Raw genomic sequence first — 18561 nt, 5'->3', positions numbered from 1 at the left:
AGCCGCGCGGCTAGGAGCGCTCCGTCGGCTTGCAGCACCACGTTGGCTTGACCTTAATATCTAGCTCATAGAGCCGACCTTCTGTATGGTCCAAGTATAATTAAGCTAGTCAAATAATCTACAAATTATAATCTTAGTAGGCTTCTATATACTAAGAATCGAGAACCACGTCAATAAGTTCCAGTGGCAGTGGCGGCCAAGTAGTAGAGTACCCGCACTAGATATATACATGGGCTTACCATGTAGGGCGAGCAGACGTAGCAGATGTCGAAGAACATACGTAAAGGTCTGAGCAATATGCGGCATCTCAAGCTTCTCTAAGTTGTATTGGGACCCCAAGGCCATGTACAATTACTGTGGTCTGTCTGGACGATTATAAAAGCAGTCGTTCAAGTATACAATCATGCCGATAGGTATGTTCCCATCAGAAGTCATCAAAAATTGCATCAGGGACCTGCATAGCGGTTCCTATGAAGATCAATAAAGTGCGCAGACACATCATATCAAATACCATATAAGACCAAAACCATACGCCGCAAATCCAATCACACTCCGTAGCCATGCAGGGCTTCAATCAAGTCATGTTCGTAAGTTGTCGCTCAGGCCCTGGATGAAGATTTAGCGCCCGAGTCTCGAATTAGTAGGCAGATGTGTAGTAGAGTCATTCTGCCAGGTCGTCATAGTCTTACAAGAAGCCTTTCGTGTTGCTGGGCATCCGTTGTGGTATGTCGCCGGAGTTGTACACGCTGCTGCCCCGTCTGCTGCCCGCATCACTCCATGCGCCGATCCGTCCGATTGCGCTGCCCCGTTCAACCCGGAGGCCTCTCCAGCCCTCCAGTTCTCGCTCCACCCGGAGTAGCTTCTCCCGTTCTTCCCGCAGTTCTCGTTCCGCTCGACGCGCCTGAAGCTGTGCTTCGGATTCACTTTGTTGAAGTTCCTCGATGTCGCGCAGGAGTCGGTCGATCTTTGCGCGTGTCTTGGTGACGTCATCGTTCAGCTGTGCATTCATCTTATCACGTCGCTCAATCTGGGATTGGAGATCCTTCACTGTTCGGTCAACGTTACGCAACGAGCGTTGTTCAGAACTTTGCTTAGACTCCTGCTCCTCAAGGTGTGTTTCCAGCTATTTATCGGGATTGGTTAGTGATCCAAAGGGTCGTCCCCTTGTATGCGGAGGGGATAGACTTACCTCCTTGATTCTCTTGTGCAGGAAGCGTACGTCCTGGCTACCAGAAGAGTAGCTCTTAGTTTCCAAGTCGACGCAACGCAGCTGTGATTCCTTTAGTTGCTTCTCGAGCGCAGCTTTGTCTTTGAAGAGTTGGGCATTGTTCTCTCTCTCAGCAGTAACTTCCTTTTGCATTTCCATCACCAGAGCCTCCGCGCGCCGCATCTTGCCGACAGCAGCAGCGGAAACATCTTCTTGTTGAGCAAGTTTGGACTTCAGCTCTAGTAATTCACGGTCCATGCTTGCAGCATTGCGCATAGAGGGACTCTCTCCCTTGACGAGATCTTCAAGTCTTGCACCGGCTTCAGCCAAGCGCGTTTCCAGAGTTTTCTTCTCTGTAAGTAGCATGTCGCGCTCTGCGGTCACGTCATCAACTGAAGTACGCAGGGTCCGGACTTGTGATAGCAAGGACACGACCTTGCCCTGAGCCTCGTTGTGCGCAGATACCGCCTCATCACGAGAGGTCGTCACATCTTGGAGCATAATGTCCATGCGGGCCTTCTCCTTTGCCCAGGTTGAGCTGTTCAGAACCTCGTTGTCCCACTTACTGCGGAGATCTTCGAGCTCCTCGCGCAGGCGGGCATTTTCACCGCGAACATTCAGCACCTTCTCACGCTCCATTTCAAGTTCGTTGTTGAGGGTTGAGAATTCGCGCTGATACTTCTGTCTGGTCTGCTCCATAGAGGTTTCCTTGTCCTCAATGTCAATGGCACGCTGGTTTCTGTAATCTTCAAGCTCGTTTTGGAGACGCTGCTTAGCCTGGAGGGCAGCTTGTAGCTCTGCCGCCTGATCCTCCATTCGCGCTTCGAGAGATTGTGTTTGGCGTTGCAGGTCTTCGACAAGAGCATCCATCTGTTTCCGCTCGGCCATGATCTGAGCGCAAGTATCCTCGGCCTCCTGGGCTTGGGTTTTGGCAAACTGCTCAGCCCGAGTGGCCTTGAGGACAGTGATCTCTGCCTGCTCAAGCTTGTTGAAATATTCATCCGCTCGGGACTTGTAGAGGCTCAGACTCGATGCAAGATCAGCGGTTTTTGAGGTCTCCGCATCAAGCCGGATTTGAAGATCAGAGAACTCTTCGAGAAGTTGGTTCCGGCTGATGGCATCCTGATCCCGTGCATCTTGCACCTCTTGGAACTCAGAGCGGGTGTCACGTAGCTCTACCTCCAATGTGGCCTTGGCGCGCTTGAGTTTCTCCAGTTGAGCCTTGGAGTCACCGAACTCTGCCATGGTTTCCTTGTGTACCTGAAGCAATGCTCTCCTCGACTGCTCTTGCGAGTTTATCAGATCGTAGAGTTCTTCGTGGGACTTGGCTTGGATGTCGCGGAGCGAGAGCTCTCCCGTATGGATACTCTTCTCCATTGCCGAGAGCTTCCTTGCTGAATCATCAAGCTGCTCATGCAGACGGCCATTTTCACGCTCAAGCAACTGCATTCGGCGTACAGAGTCATCCTGCCACATATCGCGGGCTGGGGATGCTTGCGCAAGCTGATTCTGGAGATGCTTGTTCTGCATTTCGCTTATTTGGAGCTTGTTTTGAAGCTCCTCGATTTCTGCCGCCATGTCCATCCGCTTCTGATAGCCTACGGTGTCCACGGTCCTATCGGAGCGAGCGGAGTCTGCCATTTCGTTGAAGTTCAGTTTCCGGTTGGGAGTCGTGGGCGTGCCAAACTTCTTTGCAATGTTGTCGGAGTTCTTTCGGAGATGGGTTGGTGTACGATTTCCCGCAACCTGGTTCTGGTCGATCTCCTCGAGTAATGCCCGTTTCGAGGAGGCATATCGCGCATCGAGCTCCTTCATCTCATCGCCATGACGACGGCGCATTTCCGACAACTGGCTCTCGGCCCGACTATATTTCTCCTCGGTCACCTGCAGCTTGCTTCTGGTGGCTTCAAGTAAATGAGCCAGGTCGATCTTTTTGGAGAGGTCAGGCTGTACCTTTTCCCACGTTGAATCGAAAGGATCCGCCTCGGGTTCCACGACCTTGTGTAGCAGCATCAGCTGACGATGCAAATCCTCGATCTCCTTATTTGCACCATCAAGAGAGTTCTGGAGTTGACGTGTGTTGGTCTGTGCCTGTGTGCGGAGTTGTCTTTCCGTCTCCAGGTTTCTGTTAGCTTCCGCGAGCTGAATTCCCGCTGTAGACGCGGCCTTCTCAGCGTTACGGCTGGCTTTATGCTCTCTGTTGACTTCGTGGTTCAAGTCTTCCAAGCTGAGAGAAAGCTTCTCCTTCTGCTTCTCCAGCGATGTGATTGAGACATGGAGGTCGCCAAGCTGACGGGTAAGCTTCTTATTGTCTTCTTCCAACTTAGCCTTCTCCTTTTGAAGGTTGGTGATACGAAGCCGTTGGTTGTCACTTGCCCTTGAGGTTGACCTGGCTATGTCAAGATTCTTTTGCTGGATCTTGGTAAGGAGAGCACGATTATCATTCTCTGACGCTGTGAGTCTGCCCTTCAAGGTTACCAATTCTCGTTCGAGACGCTCCTTGGCTTGGTCATGGCGAATGCGGAAGTTGTCAGACTCAGCAATGGCGTTCATCAGCTCTTGTTCTCTGACGGCAAGTCGGGATCTTTCAGCCTCGAGCTCCTCTAATTGGTGAGACCGAGTATCGAGGTCTTTCTGGACACTCTGCAGACGTTCGGTAGCCTGCTTCATAATGTTGCGCTCAATGTCAGCTTCCGCATCCAATCGAGCAGTTTCGACCTTGGTGAAGCGGTCCCTAAGCTGGATCAGCTCAGTCTGCAGCTCCTTCCGCGACTCTTCAGCAGCAACGCGGGCCTCAGTGGCGCGACGCAGAGTGTCTTGCTGGATGTACATCTCTTTCTCAATGATGATCTTTGATTCATTGAGTGCGGTGTACTTATCCTTCAATTCTGCCAGGTTGTGCTCGGCGAGCATCTGGACATCATCCCGGGACTGCCTTTCCCGACTCAGATCTGCCTGCGCCTTGAAAAGTTGTGCCTTAAGCTCCTGGATCTGCTGTTCAAGGAGCTTTCGACTCTCACCAGCTTCGGCGTCTTCAGAGATCTTCTCCTCTAACAGCTTCTTGACGTCAGCGGCTTCACGCTCAAGTTGAATCCTTTCAGACAGCATAGCGTCACTTTCAGCTTGAAGCTCGCGCAGTCGTCGTTGCATATTATCATGGCGGGTTGAAAGCGTAGCCTTCTCGGATTCTAGCTGGCGCTTCTCATCCTCGTGCTTCTTCGCATCGTTACGAAGCACTGCCATCTCGCTCTCTTTCCGACGAAGCATCTCTTCATACCCCGTTGATGTTGACGACAGCTCGGATATCTGCTGTCGGATAGTGCGATTCTCCTCGACGAGCTCCTTAATGTGTTTCTTGGACTGATCCAACTCCTTTGAGGTCCTCGCATGTTTGACCTCCAGGTCTTGATCTGTCTTCAGCAGCTTCGCCTCCAGATCTTGAAGCTTGCGTTCTTTAAGGCTGAGATGGCTCTGGAGCATCTTGATTTCCTGACCAATTTCCTGGACTTCGGCGTCTTTCTCTGAAGAGGTTCTTGTCGCCTCGGCCAACTCGCCCTCAATATCTTCAAGTCGAGCCTGCATCTCTCGCTTCTCGTTCTCGAAACGTTGGATTATCTCGCCCGCTTGTTCAAGTTGGGTGATCCGCAGCTCAAGCTCGTCGTCTGTCTTTTTCTTCGCTGCGATGAGATCATCCAGTTGATCCTCGAGACTCTCCTGATCGGCAATGGCACCAGCCAGCTTCTCACTTAGTTCAACTTCCCGGAGTTGAAGTCTCTTGAAGATCTCCTCCTTATCGAGAGCCAGAGCCCGTTCGCTCTCCAGAGTTTGTTGGATTTTTTGGATTTCAATCTCTGTCCGGCGCCTTTCCTCCTCGAGCTTGTGCCGGTTTGCCAGATCTTGGTTCATCTTCAGCTCCAACTCCTTGATCTTCTCATCTCGCTTCTTGACTTCGCTGGCCGTCCGTGTCTCACCAAGGAGGGGCTTCATTCTTGAAAACAATCTCCACCAGGGATTAGCCTTCATATCCAGATAGACTCGGAAATTCTGCTGGATGATTCGCGTAGCTTCGGCTCGGTAAAGACGTTTGTTTAAGATTCGCCGTTGCACAAAGCCTCGAGCAACAGACTGAAAGCGGGTCATGATGGTACGGATAAGCTGGTCTCGTTTCTCTTCCAATTCGGCCAAAACACCGGCCCGGAAGAAGACTTTTGTACGACCGACTCGGTACCATGTAGGGTCCATCTCAAGCTTCTGTAGCATCATGTGTGCGGCATTTTGGCCATCCAGGTAGCCCTTCGGCATCTTCTGGCACAGCACCTCATAACGTTGACGGAACTCAGCAAATGTTAGTCTGTTGGGGAAGCCTGTGCGCGCAATTCTGATGCCCTCGAGTACACCGTTGCATCGCAATTGATCGAGGACAAGAGGCGCATTCAGCATCTTAGGACGCTTTTTGTGGTTGGGAATGATGCATCGAACGAAATGGGGATGAGTAGAGTTCAGTTGCTGCATTAACTTGGCCAATTGCTCTTTGTGCCGCTGGGCAACGGTGCGGAAAAGTCCCTTCTTCACACGGCTCTTTGGGTAATCAGTATCGTCGTCAAGGTCACCACAATCAGAGAAGAGATTCGCAACATGCGGCTCGTCCGAATGAGCGAGAAGACGAGTTATGTTGTCGTTAAGCGGATCCTTGTTCTTCTCGAGCCAGCCATCAGTGTCGTATTCCACCTCAGCCGCGTAGTGCGTGAGCACAAATCCCTGGCTAAGACGGGAGGCACGATACTTGGCAGATTTGCGATCCCAAAGCGAGTGTAGCTTTTCGGTGAAGGTTTTGTCAGTGGCCTTTGGCATGACGCAGTCTTCATCCAAGCAAGAGAATATACCGATGGGGTTGGTCAATTCAATCAAGTCGATTGTTGGCTGCAGGTCTTTCCCGAAGTCAATAAACTGCCACTCGATTTGCTCTCTTGCGTATTCTTCCTGCTCTAGGACGAACATATGGTGGTTGAAGAACTGTTGAAGTTTCTCATTGGTGTAATTGATACACAGTTGCTCAAAACTGTTGTTCTCGAAAATCTCGAAACCAGCAATATCAAGAACTCCAATGAAGTAACTATCATCACCAGTGACTGTGCTACGGTCGAGTTGGCCGTTGATGCGGTCAACAAGGTTGCCAAAGCCACGCTCGTAAATACCCTTGGCCAGGGCATCGAGAGCAAGCCGGACCTGCTCCGGAGTCTGGACCTTCTCCACCCACTCACGCCCCGCCTTAACTCTCGGATGTAGCAACCCTTTGACGAAAGGCTCTGGTGCGATCCCAAGCAAATGACAGGCTCTTTCTATACTGTTCAATGAATCGGGGGCCAGGGCAGCTTGATCGGCCCGTAAGCTTGCCTTCACAATTGTTACGTTTCCCAGGTGAAGAACAGCAGCGATCGTGCGCAAGATGCACATCTGATCTTCATCTGAAAAGTTCATCACGTGGAACGCTTCGACTAACAGGTTCCACTCCTCCTCATCAGAGACCCCTGCAATCGTCTCGTTACCATCTCTGGTGTACGCGAAATCTTGGATCTGCAAGTCCGACAAGAGCAAAGACTCTTTTAACTTCTGGTCTGCACCTTTCAAAAGCTGGTAAAAGATGTGGTAATTTCTCTCGTTTGCATTTGGTTTCACAACACGAGACTTCTCAAGGAGGTACCAGTTGATGGACGCGCCTGATATCTGGCCAGCTCGAGAGAACTCAATCCTGATGAACTTGCCGAAACGGGAGGAGTTGTTGTTCCGAACAGTTTGCGCGTTACCGAATGCTTCGAGAATCGGATTCGCGCGAAGAATTTGCTGTGACAATGTCGACAAGTGCTTGTTTCCTGACCGAGCGTAGGGCGTATCCGTAGTCGCAACGGCTGCAAGATACTGGATAACCTTCTTGGTGTTTTCGGTCTTACCTGCGCCTGACTCTCCACTTGATATCGTCGTCAGCTTTAACTCCATCCAGCTTCCATGACAAACGTCGGAATTAAACTTACGTGACCAGGATGCTCTGGTTCTCTCCTTCCTCTACCAAATTGCGGAATGCCTCGTCCGCCATAGCAAATATGTGGGGGCGGTTTTCATCCCGATTTCGTCCCTTGTACATCTTGACATATTCGTTGGAGTAAATTGGCAGAGGACAGTAAGGATTGATGGTGACAAGGAACAGGCCCGAATATGTCTAGCAAACGACAAGTCAGCTCAAACGGGTAAGGTGGTCGGGATCGCATTCAGCTACTAACATATATGAGATCGGCTTGGTATCGGGTATGCAGGTTGTGAACCACCGAGGCCTCGTTTAGATGCGTCAATTCGGCCATATCATCAGCCTTGTCGAACTTCGCCGGGTTGACCTTGTCCACTTGGTCGACTTCGACCTCTCGTTGCTGTGAAAGTCAGCCAATGCGTCTCGGGTCCATCGCACAACGCAAAGTACCTCTCCATCGTCGGTCTGAACGAGTAGCCGACCACCTTCATCTTCCTCCAGCACCAGTCCACGTATGAATGCCTTCTCAGGGTCACGTAGCCAGACATATTTGTTCCCAGAGAAGTCATTGTCGCCTTCCAGACCCCGGATCTGATCGGCTCCGCGCCGGAGCTCTTCCGTCTTTATGAACTCCGGCGCAAAGGTCCCAGATGCAGCATCATTCCTCAACGAGCCTGATCTCTGGCGAATTCCCGGTCGAGGAACTAAAGAAGTAGATGCTTGCGAGACTGACGAGGCGTTTCGGAAATGCCCTCGTGCCTCTTGGAATTTACTGGGCGATGCAACGACAGCAGACTTGGGGCGCAGCCCTCTTGCCTGCTGGCTGGGAGAGGAAGAAGGTGATGGCGTGGCGCGACTGAAAGGGTTGACTCGTTTGGGAGAGCCATTGGATTGAGAGGGAAGCATGTCGTCTGTAATTCAACAATGAAACATTATTCAACAAGAGGGTCGTGTAATCATAACAATAGCAATAAGACAGTCTGGACACGAGGAAAGCCCAAAGAAAGAGCTGTCTAGTAGCGTCTTAGCAAAGCATGCAGGCCGAGTTGAAAGAAGGAAAGCAGAAGAGGGGAGACAAGGTGGGAACCTTGAAATTGAGCGGTGGAAGTGGGAGAAGTGGGAGAAGTGGGAAATGTAAGATTAGATCGAGGGAAACAAGGAGTGGAGTGTGTAAGGTAGTAAGGTAGGTTGGTAGATTGGTGAGTTAGGTAGACTTGAGCGTCACCACCAGCCAGCGTCGTCACTGACTGAGTGACCAGCTCCACCTCTCTCCGTCTGTTTGTTTATGTCCCTCGTTCCTCGTTCCCGCGGGTGCAGATCGGCTGCTAGTCCGCATCGGTTGTGCATCCGTCACATCACGTGACCCCGGATCTTTTTCGGGAGGACTGAAGGTCTGGAGCGAGACTCAACTCAACTCTCTTGGAACCTCCCCTTCCGTTACACATACGCTACGCTAATTTACCTGTCTTTCATCTACCCATCCTCCACCCTTCCCCTTCTCCATCTTTGGCATCACTCGCCTTCACCGAAGTAATCGCGTTATCTGCACTAATCAAGTAAGGATACGTGCTTATTTCGCATATGGCATAGATACCTTCATGTATAGCCAAAGTGTGCTGTTGGCTCTCTCCCCGACGCGACTTTTCTTTCCTCCTTTCATGACTCGGCTGTGATTATAAGTTACTTTAGTCCCACCCGCACCCCCTCCTCCGATGTGCGATACCGAAATCTACGCTGTAGACTTTTGAAAGCTGCTCTTTTACTTACTCGGTACAGCAGATATCTACAGTCACCTTTTGCATGCTTTGCTGTCCATTCGCCCTCTAACCATGTCAAACTACCCTCCGACACCCTCCTTCGCGGGACCAAATTATACACCACCTCAGTGGCTTCCGTCAAACCCGACTCCCTCCTCATCCATGCCTTCCTTACTTCCTCATCATCATTTCCCCTATATTCACAACCAGACTGCCGTTCCGCCATCTCACCCCGAAGGGGCTGCGCTTCCTGGTAATCAAGATAGTCATATGGCCAACTCACATCTGCCGGGGCTCGGAGGCCCGGGCGCGCCTGGACAAATACCGCCGCCGCTATTCGGCTTCATGGCCCCATTCACCTCTTCCCCATTCCCACCTCCGCCATTTCCTCCGATTCAGATGCCGCCTCTGAGATACCCCTCTATCCCAGCGCCTTCCGCCCCTCTTATGCACCAATCCGGTTATACACCGAGTGAACCACAGTCCCGCCTTGTTCAAGAGGTCTCGACCCCTGCGGATTCACAAGTTTCAAGCACATCCAACTCCAATATGGACCTTGATCGCGAAGAAGGCGAGCTTACTGATGGAGATGATCTACCGTTCCAACCGAAGGGATCCGAAACGGCTGCTGCATCGTCACGACCACCGAAAGATGTGCAAGAACACCTAAAACTAAATGGAAAAGTCGGCAGTATGCGCGGGGATTCTCGAAACCTACCTGGCGCCGACATTTTAAACACGTCAACTTCTTCCGTACCCATATCTTCCAGAGATACTAAGAAGGGAGGATTAAACGTAACAAGTACCGAGAGCTCAATGGAAGATCTTTCGTCATCTCGGAGCAGCGGCTCTCGTATGTCACTTACACTTCACCTCGTCGATATATCTTGCTTACAGTCTGGCAGCTTATAACCCAGCTCTTACAATACGTGCTGAATCTCCTTGTCCGAACAATATTGGCCTCGATGGCGCTGCTATGTCGAATTTACTCAGCGACCGCACATACGAGCCAGCGAACAATGATGTGATTGAGAATAATCCTGTCCGACTATGGTACGACATGAAGCCCACGGCTCAGTTGCGCGTTCAGGCCCAAGGGGCACTTCTGAGTTTAGCTCCTCACAATATTCGCTACAATGAATTGGTGAGAGAAGGCATTGACCCTCTTGTTCTTCGTCAACTTTACGAGGACGTTGGCATCAAAATTCCTACTCCGCAACCTGATGTCGAGTCGAACTCACCCGCTTCTACCTCCTCTCCAAGTGGTCGTACTGCAGGGCACGGTCTAGATCAACCAGTTGCCAAGGTTGCGACTTCTCCGAAGGCTGCTGCGCAGCAAGACCCCATGAATGTTGTTGTCTCTCCTCCGCCATCCACACAGCAGGATGTAACGGGCAAACCAATGGAGCGGAAGGAAGTCATTGCCCGCATGCTTGCGGCGAAAGCGGCAAAGACCCCCACATCCACGCCGTCGCAGACCGCAGCTGCAAAAGAAACCATACCTTCTCCGAGCTCGAATTTGACTGATGCCGGCAAAACGACGACACTTCCCTCACGCGATGCTCCGACGCTAGAGAAGGAAGCGCGCGTGAAGGAGAAGAATAAAGCACAAACCGAACTCGCCAGACAAAGAATCGAACAACTCAAGAAACAAGGGTTAATGAGGACTTTGCAGAAATCGCAGCCAGATTCAACGCCATCTGAGCCAAACGAAGAGCACACCAACAATACAGATACCTCACAGGCCACGAACTTGACTCCAATTCAGCACCCTTTGCCTGAGCGCCCGCCGGACCCAGAATTTTCACCTCAATCCCGTATTCCAGGGCTTTTCATGACCGAAAGTCAGGAACCGGTCATAACGGAAGAGTTGAATGCTGCGCCTGTTCAGCATGTTGCCGATACAGGTAGCCAAACACGCACAAATCAGCGCAAGAGACCGCGAGCTTCTGACTTTGACGAACCCGTTCCCATGCTCAAAAAGTCATTCGGTAATGGGTCAAACCACGTCGTTGCTGAACCTGCGAGGCTTATCATCGATATTAGCGACGATGAGTTTTATGGAGATGACGAGAATGATAGCATGGACGTTGATACACTGCCAGGAAACGTGTCGCAGGATGTTGAGAGACTTCTCCGGCGCACTCCGATGACCACAGATTCGTTACCTCAGCGGCCAGCAACATCACTCAGTCAGGGGTTCTCTACGTCAGTGACTCCCAATGGACGGAATTACGATCAAGAGCATCAGGAGCATCTTCGCCGTAAGGACTTGGAAATCAAGGCGATGCACCGTCGGATTGCCGAGCTTGAGGAACGGAAAAAGGCGAAGCTAGCAGCTAGTCGCACGCAGTCCCCTCGTGCTGTGGACCTGCCAACGCCGCCTGTTGATTCAGTGACGGCCGATGTCGCCATCAATGAGAACACCAGTGTGAATCAGGTGCCCAAGCTGGACGAGGCTACTTCCCAGCTGATGGAACAAGTATCTTCACTCCCTAAAGATGCTCTCAAACTAGAAGAGATGCGAGCCAAACTCTTGCGGAAGCAGGAAATCGAGTCTGGTATCCCTGCCCTGGATCACGAAATAAACAAGTCCGAGGCAAGGCTGGCCGAGGTGAATCAGGAGCAGAATTCGCTATTATCTCAAATCACCAAGGGGAAAGAAGGTCGCCGGCAGCTTTTACATGAATTGGAAGCTCTTGGCCAGGAGTTGCAGGACGTGACACTTGATGACATAGAGTTAGCCCTCCGCCAAGTGCAGACTGAAGAACCAGCAGATGCAGATCTTATCGGTAAGTCCTACTTGTATTTATGCCATTCTTGCGAAATCGAGGATTTGGCGCTGATTGAACCGTGCTTAGCAACTACCCATGAATTGCCTCCTCGGCCTATCACAAATCAGGTTCCCGAGGCAACAAATGCCCAAATGCCCGTGCATAACGAAGCTTTACCCGCTACTGACTATGTATCTGCTTCGGACGCCGCGGTATCTAATGCGGAACATGAGAAAGATAGTGTCATGGACGATGCTGACGAAGAGCAAATGGCTACTTCATCGTCTGATTCGATGAGCTCGTCGATGGACGAATCCAGCGAAAGCGAAAGCGAAAGCGACGATTCCGCGTCGGTCGCGTCGGAAGAATCAGTAGCCAGAAGCTCTGCGCCAGCCACTGCAGAAACCCACGCTCAGAACGACCCAACTCAAGAGACTGAGCAGGAAACCCCGGCCGGGTCGGATTTGGATGGCTCCTCGCTAAAGCAATCGCAACTCACTAATGCTGAATCCCAGGTCAATGTTACGTCTGATGAACATATGGAGGGATCAGCACCTGAAGTACAGGACCGAGGATCTCGTGAATCGTCTGTATCGGACGCTTATGAGCCTCCCGAGCCAGAATTGACTGCAAGCCCAGCCGGTTCCGCTTACTCACCCCCTTTTAGTCCTGCTTCTCTTGCTCCTGTTGAGCCTACCGACGACTCTGAATTTCCATCCAACGAGGTTACCAAGGCCAGCGAGCCGCTAACTGAAAATGACCAGGGCTTGGCTGTTCACCAACCACGAAGTTTTGCTCGAATCAGCCCTTTGGATGTGCGAGGCTCCTCAGTCGCGGCCGGTAATCTGATGCTAATGAGTAGTAGAATGAGCGGGATCCCTATGACAGCCTTACCACATTCACGCAATACGATAGTCCACTAAAGCATTTCAAGGCTTACCGCTACCACCCAAGCTACGTTGATAATGTTGCAAACGGCTATCGTTCTCTGACATATAGCCACAACATTGACCCCATGAAATACCTGTGTCCATTTGAGGCCGCGGGGGGTGTCTGCAACGATCGATCTTGCGAATTTCAACACTTCCGAGACATGTCTCTTAGCGGTGCGTCGACAGATTCAAGCCATTATTCGCAGACATATCCCTTGATGATCTGAACATTGACTTTGCCATCTCTGGCTCTGGTTATTTGTGTCAATCTTCCCATGACCCCTTTCCTTCGCACCGCATCTCTCTTCTGTTGTTTTCTCAGTCCCTTGATCCCCTATCGTGACTCGATTTGTTGGTCGGATTTGCATTGTGCGGATGCTGACACATAGGCTTGTTAACCTCGACAGATGACAAAATCTTGGTCCAAATGGGCTCTCTCCGCGAGGGCAAAACCGCCGAAGAGAAAGATGAATACATTGCCGGACTGAAGCAAATAATCAACGACATGCGACGCGACAAGGTGAAAGACTTTAGCACCGTGGCTGCGGAAATAGCCGCATACCGTAGACGCTTTCTCCAAGATCCTTCGCGGATCTTGCCATTGTAACCCCTGACATGGACATGCGACAGTCAAGATTACTCATTCTTTGAACAAGGTGAGGTGCGATGCATCGTGCACTCGCATTCAGGAGCTGTGCAGGTAGATATCTGCCCCTTGCTGTCCCAGCATCGAGCTATACCTGAAAGCCTTTCCCTTCTCCACCACCATCTTCACCATGGACAAGCAACCCCGGCTTTCCTCTTTTTGAACATTTGAGGTCTGGTATCTCTTATTGAGCGAGAGCGACTTCCAGGGGCATTGCGCTGTTATCTTATCTACTCTTTTTCTTCTCTTTTGCTATTTGGCATACAAAAGCACGAGCCCGGCGTTGGACGGAATCATCTTCTCTTCACCTTGTTTTTGCCTCTTAACCGAAGTGGGCGTAAAGCAACTTTCCCACGTTACGACACGACCGCAAGCCTAGAGACTTAGGGTCTAACTTAGCGAGAGTGATGGCAACGCCAGTAGTTGACCAGGTCTTCCAACGGTATGGGATGCGATCCTATATTGACGATCAACGACAGTCTGATGTCAAAGGGCTGTGCAGACAGCAGGGTTCATAGGAAAGAAGTACAGTACAGTACAGTACATACATAGGTTTTATTGAGATTTTGATCCTTTTTTATCTATCGGAAAGACCACCCACGCACCATCTTGAATCCTTGTATGTACTCTGCCTTGTGTCCGAAGGAGCTAGTTGCTTCCTAAGCGATCCCCCTTCTCCCTCTCCAGAGCCTTATGCTAGTTCGCAAACCAAGGAATGCACGCAAACTACGTCAGTCCCACCTGGATCAAGTAGACTAACAAGCGACACAGCCGCCTTCGCGTGGAGCGCCGGCTAGGCGTCTAGCGATAAGTTCAGTTCCCTTTGCAAGTAATTAGTCTAGCGGTAGACTAGACTACTACACCTTGGCATTCAGAAAGGAGGGAATCCACCCTGCAACCACCCGGGCATGCTAGTCTAGGGGGTTATCCGCAAAGGAAAGCGCCCAGCGTGTAGTCTAGATGCCGCAGTGCCTCGTGGAGCCCAGACACACAGCCAGAGCAGCTGCTGCTGCTGCCCGCCCTAGAATCCAGGAACATGGAGATTCATGGATGCATGCATAGGTCCCGGGCGCGACGCCCGTGGGTAGGTCGGTGCCCCAGGCTTTCCCCATTACCCTCCCCCTCCCCCTGCCCCCCGTCTCTCCAAGACACAACCGCACCGACCGTACCCTAAGGAATCTTCTGAAGTTCTGAAGTAGATTTGGAGGATTCGGGAGTTCCCGAGGGCATTAGTACCTTCCATACTACATACGGTAACTACGGAGTACCTGGCTAGTAGTCGAGTCCACGTAACCCGTCGGGCGCAGAGAGAAATCGAGTCCCTGTAGAGAGAAAAAAACCCCTCACCCTCACCCTCACCCGCACCCGCACCCACGGTCCTCTGGGTCGCGCAACTGACGTTCAGCAATTTTGTATATGTAGTATACACTCCTGATCTAGGTAAAAAGAGGACTGGGAGAAAAGGGGGGCGAACAACAAAAAAGGAATTGTGGCAGTGCTTTGGAAACCTACCTACCTACCACCCACAAACACAATGACCCAGCTATCGTGCACGCTAGCTAGCCGTGTTGCGTTGCGTTGCGTTGCGTTGCGTTGCACTAAAGTTGACTCAGGGAGGAGTTGAGTAAGTGAAAGAGTGAGTGCACGGCTAGCTACATAACTTTGAAATGGATTGAATAAGAGCAAGTGGACTACTCCGTCGAGATGGGGTGGTCGGTCATGCAGGTTTGTTCCTTTTGTTGAGTCATCTGTGATCCTGTGACCGTGACCTGGGGTTTTGTGACTCAGGCACACAGAAACATGAGCGTTGCTTGCGTATGTTTTGTTGTTGTCGTCATTTCTGTCGCTTGTTTGGAGGGTTGGTTGGTTGGTCGGTTACGGTACAAGATGCAGTATAAGCTGGGGCTTGAGCTTGATTTTGCCTGGGAAGAGGCAGGTGATGCTTGTTGTGGTCTTTGTCTTAGATATAAATAAATAACTTGCAGGAAGAAGGGAAATTGAGGGGTTGTGTTGTTGGGAAGAAGGGAGAGGTGGAGGGACAAGGGGAGAGGTGTATGTAGAAAGGGAAATGTAGGAGAGAAAAAAGTGAGACATGGCTGGGATGGTGGTGGTGGTTGAGCTTGTGTTCGAAAATCTTTTGTGGTTGATCACAAAGATACTGTAGACTAGACAACAACTGCAGAGGAACTATGGATTGTCCTGTCTACTATCTTGAGGCGTTCTGTATTACCTCAACATCAATGACAGCAACCACGAGAATAGAAGCTCGTAAAGATGGGGGCAGTAAAAGAAGAGAATAGGAGACCACCTGGAACTGCGTGAAGTGACACGACATGATTAGCGATCATCTGGAATGGGTGATATTTCAATATGGAGAAATGCAGCCCCATGACGGAGTTGACGAGTTGTACTGTACACAGGAGGAGCATCGCATGGCGGGCGGGCGGGCGGGTAAACAGACACTACATGTGGAGGAGGTACACCGCAGCTGAAACTGTCCTGTCCGCGGAACCTGCGTATCATGTACCGGCGGCGCGGCCCCCAAATAAAACGGTGGGTCGCCGACTCCAGTGGTGGGGTAACTTAACTGTTTCCTATGCTTTGGAGGGCTAAGCCATACTTCATGATGATGATGATGATGCAGGTTAGTAGTACTCGGGGATAATCTGAATGGATATTGCACATTCTGCCTTCTCTTCACTACTCTTTCCTTACCCTTCTCAGTATCCCGAAAGGTGTGTCTAATAGAGTAGTGCTGACAGGAGCGTCGAACACGCAGTTCCAGTAAAAAAACTTCCTGTGCCTTGCGGTCGCGTGCAACGTGGTGAGCAGGGAATATTCTGCTTGGCGCAGCGCTTAAAGGGAGAAATATAAACATAGCAACAGTCCGTCAGACTGGATCAGGCTTAGTGGCGGATCGTTTTTCGATATCATCGAGTAAGGAACACAAATAGGATGACGGAGAAGAGAAGAGATGCAGAAAGGACAAGAAGGAGGGGAGGTCAGACGTCTTACACGATAAGAATATAGTCGCGGGCTCGGAACCGCATTGCTTATCAGTTCGGGGATATTGGAGGTCGTACATGCAGTGATCACCGCAGGCAAGAGAAGACTCTGAAACCCACTAGAAGGTGTGTGTGTGCGTGTGAGGGTGTGGATGTGAGCGTCAAGAAGATTTTTGGCCCCCTCGGAAATTGGTGAGCCATGAAGGGAAAAAACGTGGAAAGGAGCGTTAAGCCTAATCATATCAAGATCACACCATGTGGCTTTTCTCACCCATCAGCAAGCGGGCTTGTCCCGCACCGAGACACACCGTTTGACCCGTGTTCGGGATGAGCCAAAGGCTGTACTGTACGCTGATCTGGATCGATTGGACCGAAGCAACGAGAGAGGGTCTAAAGATATCATCAGTATAGTATGGGAGAGAGAGACGGCCCCAAATGCGTAGTAACAACGAGTCTTAGTTTACTATATGTTGACGACAAACCAGGATATTGTCTATACTCCGGAGTTCCCAGCGAGCTGAATAGCGGGGACCGTCTACGCGAATGGGCCAATTGCAGCACAACATTGCGGGCCTTTAGTACACAACCGGTTCTGTCCCTAAGGCACTACTACTACCTGGAAGGCTGTCTGTTGATTGATTCTTTCCTATGAAAGCTGAACCTCAGATATGGAAAGAAGAGATTACCAGACTAAGTTAGCAGTGCGACCGCATCCAGGTCGGAGAAAATCGTATCCCCCCAAATGACGATGGTCCACTTTTTTTATCCACCAAACCTAAAGTTCTACTCAGCCCTGCCGCCCATGACTCCTTTGGAATGCTTGGAAGCCAAAATTCGGGGCACACCTGTCATGCTTCCCGAGTCTCGTCTCTCTTGCCTGTGCTTACACTTTCCCCCCTCCGTATTCGCCAAACGCTTAAACGTACACACTACTGCAGCCAGTCATCGCGAGCTGAACCACACAAGAATCCTGCGACCACAGACAGGCGCGAGACCGCCAGTTTCCCCCCATCCATAGGGTTAATTGCATACAGATACCGAGAGAAAGGGCGGTGGGATTTTTGTTGTTGTTTGCTTACTACCTGGTAAGTTAGTATCCCGGGTCGACGGTCATCGAGGTTGTGGCTGCATGATCTGCATTTCCATCCATGCTCCTTTCCCTCCCCCCCCTTGCCCTTAACCCCTCCCCCCCCCCCCCCCCCCATTCCCCTCCCATCTCCTAAGCCTCAGGCCCCCTCATCTAATCTATACCTTTTTCGCTTCCCCGACCTTGAAGGTCAGCCAATCATAGCGGAATATATCTGTACCAAGACTTTTGCGGCTCGGCGAGAAAAAAAAATCAGAATCAAAATAAAATAAAAATAAAATCCAAGTAAAAAAAAAAAGCTACACCATGCTATTCTAAGATGCACATGCACGAGAAAATGATATTGCCCAAAAGAAAAAGAAAAGGATGCAGCAAACGGTTTGTGTACAACCCCCATCATCTAAAAAAGTTCTGGAATACGGGGTTCGTCCCATCATCCATCCATCCATCCATCATCCATCCGCATAGCCCAGGTGGAAAGTTTCGGTTTCCCAATTTGGGTTGTACACCACAAAAAAAACATGATCTCCAACACGTGCGGAATCATCACACAGTGCAGTGCAGTGCAGTCAGCCCTGAGTTCTGTGTTGTGTTCCCATAGATATTCGGGTTCTCCTTTTCACAGTATTCCCAGGGCTGTGTGAACGACAAAAAAACTGCGACTATAATTATCTTCACTTGGATCATTACACATTACACCAAAGTTCGGGAACCGGGTGCTTAACTTTTTAGCCAGTCTGGTTGAACTACCCTGACAAATGTTAGACACGATCCGTTAGTTAAGCAAGCGGTTTGGGGGGGACGCTTACAAATTCGCGAAAATGAAGCTTAACAATTTCCAATGGTATACCTATGTCCACTTGTCGTCTTGGCCCGTGACCTGACCTGACCTGACCCCGGGCCCGGCAAGTCTAAATTAGTCCCCCTGACAAATTTCGCCAGAAGGAATGAGCTATAGACAACAGTGTTAATGGCTCATGAGTAATGAACCGACCCTGCGGACTACGGAGTAAATTTAGACAGAAGTCGGTAACAGGGCGATGGGAATGGAAGGTGAACTAGGGTTTCGGGTCCCTTCCCTCCTCCCTCCTACGCCAGGCAACAAGGCGTCTGTCTCTGACTCTCTGCCTACCA

The 18561-nt window shown here is 50.8% G+C and overlaps 2 protein-coding genes across 2 annotated transcripts; one reads left to right on the top strand and one right to left on the bottom strand.

Annotated features, from left to right (window-relative positions):
- Nucleotides 1-288: 288 nt before the first annotated feature.
- Nucleotides 289-8502, bottom strand: ASPACDRAFT_119706 (type II myosin). Its single transcript, XM_020196270.1, has 6 exons — nucleotides 7677-8502; nucleotides 7483-7626; nucleotides 7237-7421; nucleotides 1190-7172; nucleotides 690-1123; nucleotides 289-606 (listed from the first exon to the last, which is right to left on the bottom strand). Exons 1-6 carry the CDS (start codon nucleotides 8130-8132, stop codon nucleotides 600-602), a joined length of 7209 nt encoding a protein of 2402 aa, XP_020056207.1. The 5' UTR covers nucleotides 8133-8502; the 3' UTR covers nucleotides 289-599.
- Nucleotides 8503-9055: 553 nt separating this feature from the next.
- Nucleotides 9056-12916, top strand: ASPACDRAFT_60685 (uncharacterized protein; the record flags this gene model as incomplete). The annotated part of the gene is made up of 4 exons (XM_020203583.1): nucleotides 9056-9836; nucleotides 9889-11775; nucleotides 11845-12572; nucleotides 12623-12916. 4 exons carry the CDS (start codon nucleotides 9056-9058, stop codon nucleotides 12914-12916), a joined length of 3690 nt encoding a protein of 1229 aa, XP_020056206.1.
- Nucleotides 12917-18561: the final 5645 nt, after the last annotated feature.

The sequence above is a fragment of the Aspergillus aculeatus genome (assembly GCF_001890905.1).
Source record: "Aspergillus aculeatus ATCC 16872 unplaced genomic scaffold ASPACscaffold_8, whole genome shotgun sequence".
NCBI classification, from domain to species: domain Eukaryota; kingdom Fungi; phylum Ascomycota; class Eurotiomycetes; order Eurotiales; family Aspergillaceae; genus Aspergillus; species Aspergillus aculeatus.
Note: the sequence above shows the minus strand (reverse complement) of the source record. Positions and strands in the feature narration are given on the sequence as shown.